At 39.7% G+C, this 12,952-nt stretch overlaps 3 protein-coding genes across 4 annotated transcripts; 2 read left to right on the forward strand and 1 right to left on the reverse strand.

Moving 5' to 3' along the window:
* The first annotated feature begins 377 nt into the window (after positions 1 to 377).
* LOC105198650 (serine/threonine-protein phosphatase 5) lies at positions 378 to 5,395 on the forward strand. Of its 2 annotated transcripts, XR_003268656.2 has the most exons (9): positions 378 to 753; positions 1,105 to 1,491; positions 2,037 to 2,323; positions 2,462 to 2,567; positions 2,638 to 2,780; positions 4,244 to 4,551; positions 4,664 to 4,745; positions 4,849 to 4,980; positions 5,064 to 5,395. XR_003268656.2 is itself a non-coding variant. In XM_011165440.3 (8 exons), the coding sequence occupies exons 1-8, from the start codon at positions 648 to 650 to the stop codon at positions 4,906 to 4,908; spliced, it is 1,479 nt and encodes a 492-aa protein (XP_011163742.1). In that variant the 5' UTR covers positions 378 to 647; the 3' UTR covers positions 4,909 to 5,394. The 2 variants fall into 2 exon arrangements, 1 of the variants encoding a protein (XP_011163742.1); XM_011165440.3 differs by having other exon boundaries at positions 4,849 to 5,394.
* Positions 5,396 to 5,631: 236 nt separating this feature from the next.
* Positions 5,632 to 7,287, reverse strand: LOC105198653 (cancer-related nucleoside-triphosphatase homolog). Its single transcript, XM_011165444.3, has 4 exons — positions 7,075 to 7,287; positions 6,212 to 6,383; positions 6,031 to 6,136; positions 5,632 to 5,956 (listed from the first exon to the last, which is right to left on the reverse strand). Exons 1-4 carry the CDS (start codon positions 7,127 to 7,129, stop codon positions 5,702 to 5,704), a joined length of 588 nt encoding a protein of 195 aa, XP_011163746.1. The 5' UTR covers positions 7,130 to 7,287; the 3' UTR covers positions 5,632 to 5,701.
* A 285-nt stretch (positions 7,288 to 7,572) lies between these two features.
* LOC105198652 (DDB1- and CUL4-associated factor 5) lies at positions 7,573 to 12,813 on the forward strand. The gene is made up of 7 exons (XM_011165442.3): positions 7,573 to 8,670; positions 9,040 to 9,220; positions 9,300 to 9,563; positions 9,684 to 9,904; positions 10,047 to 10,264; positions 10,343 to 10,610; positions 11,050 to 12,813. The coding sequence occupies exons 1-7, from the start codon at positions 8,166 to 8,168 to the stop codon at positions 11,976 to 11,978; spliced, it is 2,586 nt and encodes an 861-aa protein (XP_011163744.2). The 5' UTR covers positions 7,573 to 8,165; the 3' UTR covers positions 11,979 to 12,813.
* Positions 12,814 to 12,952: the final 139 nt, after the last annotated feature.

Here is a 12,952-nt window from a genome sequence, read left to right on the forward strand (position 1 = left end):
TACACACATCCGCTCGTATCTGTGTGTGACTCTCTCTGAATCCTTTTATGTCGTACAAGGCAACAGCTTATTATTTAAATCTATTATATAAAGTTCATTGAAGAAACTGATTCTACAATTCTAATTCCTACTTCTAATATTCTTCCACCGTGTGCTCAAGGTTTTACGTGCAATGAAAGAAATGAAGATAATAAAACATTGAAAAGATTGTTGTTAACGCTCTCCCTTGAAATATAATCTAAACTTAATCGCGCGCGCACGAAGAACGATCGATAGCAGTTCGATTAATCGAGAGGTCGGGTGGAAGGCAGCGGCGGCGGCGGCAGCGGTGATGCCGTCATATCGTAGCGCACTTCACGGCGTTTATACAGAGCGGCCAAGCGGCGGTCGGCGGTGTGTAATCACGTTGGGACGAAACGACGAGAGGCGCACGCTCTAACGAGAGAGAAACGCGATCGACTGCACCTCGATGCGCGATCTCTCGTTACGCACGTTGCGACCGCGTGGCTCTGAGTGACTTCGATCTCCCGTCGGTTTGCCGCCGTCAAGCAGCGTCCGTGAGCGTCCGTACCGAGGCTCGGCGACCCACGTACGCGAGTACCCACGCACGCAAGCACGCACGCACGAACGGACGCACGGTGGTGAGGATGGGCGACAAAGGTAGAGGAGATGTCGCGTCGGGATCACCGGCGACACCGGAGGACGCGGCCAAGGCGGAATTATACAAGGAGGAGGCGAACGAGTACTTTAAGAGTACGTAAGCACGCACGCACGTGGAGTTGCTGGCTGGACGCGTTCTAACCAGTTCTAACGCGATTTAACGTCCAACGTCCGGACAGTCACGTGTACTTCGAACTAACCCCATCGCGTCGAGCGAGAGAGTAATCATTCCCGACGGCGTTAATTCGACACGCCGAAGGAGATAATTTTCTGTCCTGGCGTTTTTCGGCGTTTCTTAACGCGGGAGTTTCCGGAAGAGATTTGTTTTCCTTATAACTCCGAAGAAAGTTAATGACACTACGTGAATAAGTTCGAGTATACTAAAGGAGCGGATAGACAATGTTGCTTTCTTGTAGACTTATAGTTGCATCTTTTTCTTTTCAGATCAAGTGTACGACAAAGCTATTGAATTGTATACCAAAGCCATAGAATTAAACCCATTAGTAGCCGTGTACTTTGGCAACAGGAGTATCGCTTATTTGAGGACAGAATGTTTTGGGTACGCATTGACGGATGCATCCACAGCCATTGAGTTAGATAGAAATTATGTCAAGGGCTATTACCGGAGAGCTGCCGCTTACATGTCCCTTGGCAAGTTCAAACTGGCTCTCATGGATTATAAGACTGTTGTAAAAGCTAGGCCCAATGATAAAGATGCAAAGGACAGATATATGGAATGTCGCAAGATGGTTAAAGTGTCAGCTTTTAATAAAGCAATCTCTGTCGAGGATAAAAAGAATATAGCTGATACGATTAATCTCGAAGATATGGGTGAGTATTTTTTGTTAATTCATATTGCCGGCCTGCCTAACACTTGTTCGCATGCTAAAACGCTTCCACCTCTATTGTTTTGTTGAAATCTAAACAAAGAGTAAAGAAAAAAAGAATAAATGCTAAATTCTATTCATTTGTACCCAAGGTTAGCGTTGATTAATGTGCTATGATTAACTGAATAGAGCATCTATTTTTTTTTCTTTTTTTCTCACTTTTAAAACAATAGAGAAGTGTTTTTTAGCTTGTAAGCAAAGTATTGTAACAGGCCTGTTACAATATATAAATTACAATATATTTTCATTGTAAATAAACTATAATTATATTTTTACCATAGATATGATTTTACAGAAACCTTGTTGATTTGCAATATTTATATATTAACTAAATATGATTTATTTTGTTGTCTTTTAATAATAATATATGTGCATTGTAGTAATGTTTTTTTGGTACTTGTGTAATTTTTGTTTATTTTAAAAACAATATGTACAATGTATAATATCTGAAAAAATAAAAGTGATTAATTAAAACAATTATTTTTATAGCGATTGAAGATGAATATACAGGTCCTAAACTGGTTGATGGAAAAGTCACCCTGGAATTTATGAAAGATTTATTAGAGTGGTATAGAAATCAAAATAAGTTGCATCGTAAATACGCTTACAAAATCCTGTTGGACGTTAAATCGTGGTTTATGGCACAACCTAGCTTAGTGGACATTACAATCCCAGAAGAAAAGAAATTCACTATCTGCGGTGACATACATGGTCAATATTATGACCTGCTTAATATATTTAAGTTGAACGGATTGCCATCAGAGACTAATCCATATGTATCCTTTATAAAAGCAGATAAATGTAATTTCATATAAATATGAAATTCATGTATTATTTATGAACACAAATAATACTTTTGCACTGATGTTCTATAAAAATCATCCAAAAATATATTTTTCTTAACAGCTCCATAGTTATTCAATGGAGATTTTGTAGATAGAGGTTCTTTCTCAGTAGAATGCATTTTTACTTTATTTGGTTTTAAATTATTATACCCCGATTACTTTTTCATGTCGAGAGGTATGTAATTTTTTTCCTAACATTATGAAACTCGAATTTACATGTTCATAAAATATCTGGTACATTCCAGGTAATCATGAATCGGCAACTATGAATCAAATGTATGGATTTGATGGCGAAGTCAAAGCTAAATATTCTGTTCAGATGGCTGAATTATTTACAGAGGTTTATAATTGGCTCCCTCTTGCACACTGTCTCAATCGTAGAGTGCTCGTGAGTATTTATCAAAATTGTTATACCATTCGCATTTGTTTATTTATATTTATATTTCATTATTCATTTTTTCTCAAAATGGAATACAATTCATCTCATATTCCCAATTTTTAACTTCTTTGAGGTGAGCCTTAGCCTGCATTGCTATACCTCTTTAAATCCGAAACTGTTGTGTTCATGACAAGTTAGTTTCATTAGGTGGAATTGTCAGACCCACGCTAATTCTTTAGTCTTTAGTTCTTAGCTCTTGTCAGAGCGTGTGATCTTTCAACGTATTTTTGTGCTTTTTACAATTTACACATTACGGGACAGATTTATAGGATTTATAATTTAAACGGCCTTTTAGAGGAGTTCTCTTGGCAAGATACTCTCGGTGGTTTGCCATTGCCTTCCGAGAGGTAGCGATCGAATAAAATCAAATGTTTTTGATCAGTGGGATTTGAACTTAAATTTTTGGCACAGACACACCACTCTGTGTCACAATCGCTATTCCAATTTTTAACTCTCCCATTAATTATAAACTAGTAATAAAATTTTTTTTTTAATCAAGATATACCTATAGTATATACTGAATGATAAGTAGATTTGAACCTGGCATCTATAAACTGTGAGTCAACCATTTTCATGCAAAGCTATTCGTGCATTTCATGTATATTGTATCTAATTTTCATACAATTAGGTTGTATCAACCATTGAATACCGCAGTACACGACTAAGAAAAATATTAAAATAATAAGACTTCAAAATAAAATTGCAAATTAATATTTTTTTAGATTTAATTTTTATATGGATTTGATTAAAATATTTATTTGAAAATATAATTATATTTAGCACTAGAAAGACTATCAAAACTTCTGTCGGAGACGAATTTCTATTTTAAAAGATTACGGTTAAAATACTGCAAAAATTAGATAATTGCGATAATATAATTACAATATTTATAATCAGGAGAATTGCCTGCATCTTTTTGAAGAGTGATTTTTTAGAAAAAATTAGCAAAAGTTTACTCTAATATTTTACTCGACCTGTATTATAGCGCAACTAAAATGCACATAATCTTATTTATTATAACATTTTAAGGATTAAATTGCAAAATTTAATTCTTTAGAAAGTTTCGCGACTTCATAAAACATACAAACAAGCCAAAAAAGGCTCATGAAAAAATATTGCTTCTATGAGTATCGGAACATGATTGCATCTGCATTTTAAGTAAAGAAGAGACAATATCATTTATTACAATAAAAATAGTGTAGTTTAAAAATAAAATTATAAAATCTGGTTTTTAAGAGTTTTTGTAGCTTCGTAAAAAATGAGCTGAAAATCTAGTAGCAAATTATTTCTGGAAAACAAAATATGTTACAGATGCATCATGAATGAGATGAGTTGGCTTATCACTTTTAGTTATTTTTATTTATTTATTGACTGGCGCAGTTGATCTTACAATGATTTATTATGTACACCAGGTCATGCATGGTGGATTGTTTTCGCGGGACGACGTGACGTTGCAAGAAATCAAAGAAATCGATAGAAACAGACAACCACCTGACGAAGGATTGATGTGCGAACTGCTGTGGTCGGATCCGCAACCACAAATGGGTCGAGCGCCCAGCAAGAGAGGCGTGGGTGTTCAATTCGGACCTGACGTAACGCAAAATTTCCTTAGGATAAATTCGCTTGACTACGTCGTGAGGAGTCACGAAGTTAAAAACGAAGGATATGAGGTGGGACATGATGGGAAATGTATCACAGTATTCTCCGCTCCAAATTACTGGTACGTCGATCACATACGAAACGATTACTAATCTCTCTAACATCTGTAACTACAGGGCAATTTTAATAATGTATATGTACTTTAATAATATATTTTATTGAATCTTTTTTAGTGATACTATGGGTAACCGAGGTGCCTTTATCACCCTTAACGGCAGTGACATGAAACCTTATTTCACGTCGTATGATGCAATGGTATGTATCTTATTAATGGATCATGTTTTTACCTTAATTTGAGTTGGTTATTTGCTTTTGTCATATTTTGTATTTGCTGTATACCATTTTTGTCTTGTTACAGCCTCATCCAAACGTAAGGCCGATGGCTTACGCCAATTCTTTATTAAAGTTTATGTGCTAGTGGAACATCTCTTAGGTATTATTGAAAAAAAGGAATTAATAATAACTGAAATATAAGTAGTCCAATCAAAGTGTGCGTAATATATTTGATACTGAAATGGGGACGGTAAGAGACTTTAGGATTCTCCCCAACAATAATTATTATATTCTTTCTAGGAAGATCACAATGAATTTCCTATATTATAAAATGTATGCAGCGTGAATGCATATAATATTGATGGGTACAAAAGCGAAAAAGGTTTGCTTACTTTTACAACAGGCAAACAAATCTATCAGACGTTTCTTATCTATGATAAGAAAGCACACGGCTCATCAAATACTAGCGATTTGTGTTCGTTTGTAATAAAATGGCGCGAAGAGAACGTTTCTATTTTGTACCCTCAATCTATCGCCACCTTGCTCGTTAAAGATACGTACAAAAAAAAAAAAAAATTAAGAATTTTGATCTCTATGATTCCACTGAAATTTGAACTGTAATCTATTTATACGAAGCGAATTTTAAAATTTTAATTGATTCTTTAGCGATCAATGGTGGAGTTTCAATGAAATATAGTAATTATGAAAATACATAAATGCATATGCAAAAGAAACTAGCATAATTACGTAGTACAATATTCCAGCCAATCACTACTTGTCACGTTATTTGTGACAATTTTTTTACAAACTTACTGTGATTGGAGGAATTTCTTTGATCTAACATTTTGTTTTTTGTTAATAAATGATGTTTATGATGTACATAAATTGATATTTTATTTTACATGACATTTTACATAAATGCGTTTATCGATATTAATTTATGTAAAATAACGAATAATTTCTTCTGGCAAGTTATTCCGATTTCCGTGAGTCACGTTTACTATCTCAATTCTCTCGTCTGCGTGCAACTTTTCGAACAGTGCCGTGTGTTGCTGCGGTACTTTATGTATTTGCGGAATAGTCCCGATCACGAATGCTTTATTAGAAGAACCGTAAAATATATCTGTTACTCTTTTCTTAAAGGCTTTGCTAAATAATTCCATTTTGCCGATTTCATCGATAAGTAATACATCCTGCAATAATATGATTGATGATATCGAGCTGTTAAAAGTAATAAAAAATTTTTTTGGCAGATTGTTATTCTTACAGTGTCTAAATCCAATATTGGAAGCGCCACAGCCTCGAAATTCTCCAGAAAAACACGGTAGTTTCCCACTTGATACTTGGAAGCTTTTTGAGCCTCCGTTAGATTTCTGTCCGTAAAGAAATGTTAAATGCAAGATGTATTCAGTTACGCTTTGTTGTTATTGTTACAAGCAAATACGCACTTTAGCCGTGCCAAGGATAATCTTCTTCCAGGATCCTTTACGCTCACGATGTCGAAGCCAATCCTGGAGCCAATCCGATCTCGCACTTCCTCAGTGTAAAATCCGTCAAACTTGTTACCTTTTTTTTCCAGCGTGGATGCGATTTTTTTGCACACCGTGGTTTTACCTATGCCTATAAAATACTTATAATAATTCAAATATTTTTTACTTTTCATTTCTAAATAATTATTTATATTGTATTGTATTTGCATGTCTATTTATTATAGAACACTCGCAATAACGACATTCAATATTGTATGTAAAAAAAGTGTTACTTATCTGCGTGAAAAGAGAAAATATATCGAATGCATTGTATTATCAACTTACTATTATTTTTTTAGATATAGAATCTTGCCAAATATTCGAGTAATATTCACACTAAGGTACTTGAATATTGGCAATAGTAGATAGAGAATAAGCTGTATTTTTTAAATTTAAGAATTACCAAATATTCCTTTTCAGGATACCAATTTGATTTTTTGGAATAAGAATAAAATTAATTTACATGCTTGAATTTTTAGTTAAATTTTTTTTTACTTATGTCCTTTATTAATATTTTCCTACAGTAATTTTTGCTGTGATATTTGGATAACTATTTTAGTTAATAACGTAAGATACATCTTAATATAATTCTTAAAATGTATAGACGGTTTTTTTTAAGATCTTGGGCATGTGTGAGAGAAAGAGAGAAATATATGCACTTATACATATTCACATTCGAAAGTTGATCAATCCTTAATTAGACGTAATAAATATTTTCTTTACGAGACCCAGTGCTTTGTGTTTTATTTGAATCTCCCCTCTCTAGTTCTGCCAAGCCTAACCTGGTGGACCCGTGAGTAGTACGTGTAAAGGCCGCGATGCGCCGCCAGTTTCCATGACTCTCGCGGCCGTGTTTACTTCTGAATCTAAGAAAGGACGTGACGACGTGACGGATAATCGCGCCGCGAGTGGACCTCGTCGTCGATCGGTTCGTTCGCGGCACGTTCTCGAGGATCATGAATTTGGGCAGCGTTCGCGCGAGAACGCGACCATACACGACGTTCTTGGACGTGACAGTCGTCGGTGAAAATAGTAGACAGTCGTCGGTGAAAATAGTAGCAGTAGCAGCAGCAACAGCAACAGCAGCACCGGGCAAGCGTCGAAAGCGAAACGACAGAAGTGACCGTACGGGGGGGCCGAACGGCGATCAGCTGATCGAGTTGGACGAGCAGCTACGGGACTGTACGGGACGAGACAGACGGTTGGCCGATCGTAGTACGGATTGGGAATGGTAGTGGCAGTGGTGATGGTGGTGATGGTGGTGGTGGTGGTGGTGGCGACGGCGACGGCGGCGGTGTGGTAGTGAAGCTTCCGGTAGAGGTTGAACGTTGGGCCGTGTTGCGTGTGTGTACACACGGGACACCGTGCGTCGTGGCCAGTCGTGGCGTTCGAACGTCCTGCTGCGCCTATCAAGACGGCTGTTGCTGTCTCTTACGAGCGTTCTGTTGACGTGAGTCGTGCGAGCGGGCGATTTCTCCGGAGATTCTCGTGACGAGTCTACATAGATACGGCCGTTGCAGATATTCGTGTAAAGTAAACAGCACTCTTGAGGGAGGAGCAAGGTGCGGAGGTGGTGAAAGAAGAGTAGGAGAAGAAGGAGGAAGGAGGAAGGTAGAAGGAGCAAGAGGAGGAGGAGGAGGAGGAGGAAGAGAAACAGAAACAGAAGGAAGAAGCGCGGCGATCGCGACGTGCTTGATCCGCGATTTCGTGTTGCGCGAAGGGCAACTCGCTCTCTTTACTAGATCTTCGCGACCTGCTCGGTGACGCTCGCGTTCGTCCACCCACGCGCACCGGGCACGGGGAGGATAGTAAGGCGCGTGGCGATCACCCACGAGAAGAGGAGGAGGAGGAGGGGGAGGAGGAGGTCGAAGCGATGGCGACGACGGGGAACGACCGTACGGTGACGGCGTCGACGTCGACGTCGACGCCAGGAGGGATGTCGATCCCTTCTACAACGACGACAGCGACGACAACGGCATCGTCGTCGTCGTCATCGTCGCGCGACAACGCGTGCCAGGAGAATCGACCGTTGGTCGTCGACGGCGAGGTGGACAGCCGTATCCTGTTCTACGCCTGCAGCCTGCGGCGACGGCGCCGACGACTGTCACGGCAGTCGTACGAGGGTGACGACAACAGGGCGACAGGGAAACAGCAGCAGCAGCAACAGCATCAGCAGCAGCTCGCCACCCATCCGTCCGAATCCAGCGCGCTGTCCTACGTGCTCGCGCGACAGATCGACGACAAGGTCGACTACTGCCGGAGCCTGATCACCGCCAGATTCGAAAACTCCGAGAATCTCTACAGGAAGGACCTGCTGTCCCATTACGGATGCGTCAACGCGATCGAGTTTTCCAACCAGGGCGACCTGCTTGTGTCTGGTGAGCTCCACGCCGCTTCTCGAGAGCAAGAGAAAAGTCTGTGATAAAACTCGCGCTTTCGTTACACTGTTGTTGTTGTTGTTGTTGTTATTATTATTATTATTTTCATCACTTCAGAAGTTTACAAGCGTCTCGATAACCCGATTCTAATTGAGATAACTTTGATTTTTCTTCCATTTCTTTATGGCGAGGTAGCTGTTAATGATTGGAAATATTAATTCTTGTTGAAAAAGTTTGCACTTTTTTTTCAGCTTGAAGAACGGGCATATTATCGCAGGACGGTGTTTCGCTCGTGCTAGATAGATTTGGAAAATATATTCTAATAATAGATGAAACACGTGAATGGCATATAACATCCTATTTTCACAGGGGGTGACGACAGAAGAATTCTATTATGGAGAGTGGAGCAGGCGATACAGGGTATGGGCAAGCCCACCGTGATGAAATCGCAACACGTTAGCAATATATTTTGCCTTGGTTACGACAGCAGCAAGACTAAGATATTCTCCGCGGGGAACGACGATCAGGTCATAGTCCACGATTTGCGCACGTAAGATCTTTCCTTACACATGGAATCTGTTCCTGCAATTTCGCAGGATGAAAAAAAAATGTTGTTTTGATCGTTGCAGGGGCGAGTCCCTTAATATCTTCCTGCACGAGAAACCTGTCTACGGGCTGTCCATTCATCCGCACAATGACGAAGTCTTTGCCAGCGCCTGCGACGACGGTAGAGTCCTCATTTACGACATACGTAGCAACAACGCTATGGAAACGTTGGCACAATATAAAAGCGCCTTCCACTCTGTCATGTTTAATCCCGCGGATCCCAGAATGCTCGCTACTGCCAATGCTAAGGAAGGTGTCAGCATGTGGGATATACGGAAACCTTTGGAGTAAGTATACAAACGAGCACCAACAGTTTCGATTAAGTCGTGCGTTAAAACGTTATTGGAAACGTCACGATAGTACAGTCCGCGGTTTCGGAATCGTTAATCATCATGCTCCATCCACAGGCCTGTATTGAGTTATGGAAGCCCGCAGCAGAGTTGCATGAACGTCAGATTTAACTCGATGGGTAACCGATTGTTGGCCTTACGAAGAAGATTACCACCGGTTCTTTACTCGGTCGATTCTCCCACGTACTTATGCGAATTCGATCATCCGGGATATTATAACAGTTGTACCATGAAATCGTGTTGTTTCGCCGGCGAGAACGATGAATACGTTCTCTCAGGTAAGCACCTAACGTAAACGTAAATTTTTTACGTACGTCTAAGAAAAATATTTCGAACGTGTGCGCCTAGATATTTAGCGTATTAGATATTTAGTTATAGAAAGAAATTACAATCGACGATATATACGCATCGAATTTATAGGTTCGGACGACTTTAATCTATACATGTGGAAAATTCCTCCTATGGAAGGCAAACCATGGGTGGAATCCGCCCACATGGTGTTGCGCGGTCACAGATCGATCGTCAATCAAGTTCGATACAATCAAGCGAGCTGCATCTTCGCGTCGTCCGGCGTCGAAAAAATCATTAAGATCTGGAGTCCGTTTCCACTCGGAATCGGATGTTTGGGAGGATTGAAGGTTACTGCTGCTTATGATGGTTCTTTAGAAATGACCGGTTTAACATTATTTATCATCGCTTCCTTTGTTCTCTTACAGAGAGATGCTGGCAAGCGCGAGAAACAGCGCCGAGTATTCACGCACGACGAGTATATAGGACTGGTTCTACGTAGCGGACAGTTTATGACCCACGATTACAGCCACCAGTCAACTAAGGAAGACCCGCGAATGATGGCCTTTTTCGATTCCCTAGTGCAGCGCGAAATTGAAGGATGGAGCTCCGAGGACGTGCCAACGCCACATACGCCCAGCGATTCTGAAATAAATCCGGCAACGGGCGAGCCGTATAGCGTGACAGAAGGCGATGGTACAGAACGCAATAATTTTCTATATTAAAAAGATAACAGTTTGTGTGTAATAAAATAAAAAGCATCAAGCTGCTAATACGATTATCCTCGTAAAGTCGAATATGGAATATCTTAATTTTTATCAATTTTATTTTTTTCTATTTGAACAATTGATATTTCGGTAATGTGTATCTACTTTCTACAAGATATTTTTAAAATTGAAGTAAGATCGGATTTATATAACACAATTCAAATTGAGAATCGGTCAGTATACAGTCAATAGTAGTAACATCTTGATGCTGAAAATAATGTTTTGTATGTGATTTTTTAATAGTTTTACTTCCTGATGTGTCATGTTTGATTTATATTATTATTTTAAAAAAATTAATTTTTGCATAGTTTTAATTATTTTTTTCAGCTCAATAGAATAAGATAATATATCGTTATTCTTCATCATAGATACTACGGCGTCGGAAGGCGGTGTAGCTCCCGAGAGGCCGTTAGAGTCGCCGAATCGTATAACTCGGCTTATCGCGAATCGCAGAGAAAAACTCATGCGAATGGCCGCGATGGAGCGGTCTGCCTCAGATTCCGGTAGCGAAGGAGACAATGCTCACTCGAGGCGTAGATCCAAATCGAAATCGAAATCGAAAAGCATCAAGAGGAAACACACCAGACTCTCTGGCAGAAGAAGATTATCCGCCAGACGAAAGTGTACTGTGCTAAAAGTCAATAGTGATTCGGACAGTGACGACGAACGACCGGTTGACGCGGCTCAGCCCAGTACTAGTTCCGGGGTAATTTTCCGAAGATCGCGATACGTCGCCAGCGCGATCGAGAAGGAGGACAAGAGTTCGAGCTACAGCAGCAGCAGTAGCTGCGTTTACGAGGACATTGTCGCTATCAGTAAACGAAAACATTCTAAAACCGATTCGGATACGTCTACAAAGGCGCACAAACGAAAGCATCGAAAGTGCAAAAATAGTTCTCGACACGATGGTTCCGGTAAGAATCAGAATAAACGACAGAAGCTCGATGACGACTCAGAGGAGGAGGATAAAACTGCTCCGAGGAATTGTGTGAACGGTAATTCGAGTAAAGATCGTCGTGAGGACGGTCCATCGACGCCGAACAGCAAATCGCTTCAAGTTCCTTGCACCCCTGACAGCGGTATTAAATCGGGGATTTCATCCACGGGCGGGAAAAATAGCGAGCAGACGCGTAAGGAGCGTAACGACAGAGGCGTGGACGATAGCTCCGACGAGCAGAAACTGAAACGTTTAGAGTGTTTCCGGAAAAAAGTAGAGGAGTTGGCGAGGAGGAGCTACCGCAATCGATCCGCGTCTCAGGCTCAAACAGTTTCGACCACGAGTGATTCTTCCGATTAAGCGCTCACGTTTTTCTCATCGAAATCCTTGTCCTCTCTCCGAGATGTGCTCTACTCCGATCTCCCATCCCTTTTCCATTTGTACATAATGTAATCTGTGATTCCTTGAAATATATTTTTATAACACTAAGTTGATCACGCGCGAACATGCGATCGATTCCGTTTCGTTCTTTTTTTTTTTTTAATCATATTTTAGATCTTGCTCGTCTTTAATCCCACTCGTCTTTAATCCCATCTCTCGTCAATGTATCGTGCTTTCCTTCTTTGAATTTTTCAAAATTTTTGTTAAAATCCTTATATTATCATATGATGTATATATATCATATATATTATTCATATATCATATGAAATGTTATCGATTTCTTTCGCGATATTGCATAAATTAACTCAGTGATTAGATAGATGGAAATTTCGATATTTGTTGGTACCAATCCTGTATCTATCATCCCGCGTAATGCCATTGCAACTGTCAGTGCTTGGTCATCCTCAGCCAGTCTGAGTATTATTGTGAGGTGAACGTTTTGCGAATTTGGCCATGTAAATCGTATCGTATAACTAAGACAGAGAGCTGCGGCGAAACAGAAACTATACTATAGACGCGCGAATTAACACATCCGCATTAACTTGAAATATTTGCGGCAACTCGGCTAATGTGTATTGTTGACATGGTTTGTGCGGTGGAAAGTAATTAAAAGTAATAAATTGGTATACACATTTTTTTTTCCTATGTGTTGAACTTTGAAGAATTATTGTAACTATATTACATTATTTAATCTTGCATTTATATACATCTTTATTAACTGATTACGAATAAACGAGAAGAAAATGAAAAACGTAGCAAACTGCGTGAGAGATTTATTACTCTGCAATTACGTCTCGTCTGCAATTGAAAAACACGCTCCTTCCGTTTCCACTTCTCGGGAGTTGTATATAGATAAACGTTGACTAATGTAAGTGATGTCATTGCGGTGTTCG

Source organism: Solenopsis invicta, chromosome 1, assembly GCF_016802725.1.
Source record: "Solenopsis invicta isolate M01_SB chromosome 1, UNIL_Sinv_3.0, whole genome shotgun sequence".
NCBI lineage: Eukaryota > Metazoa > Arthropoda > Insecta > Hymenoptera > Formicidae > Solenopsis > Solenopsis invicta.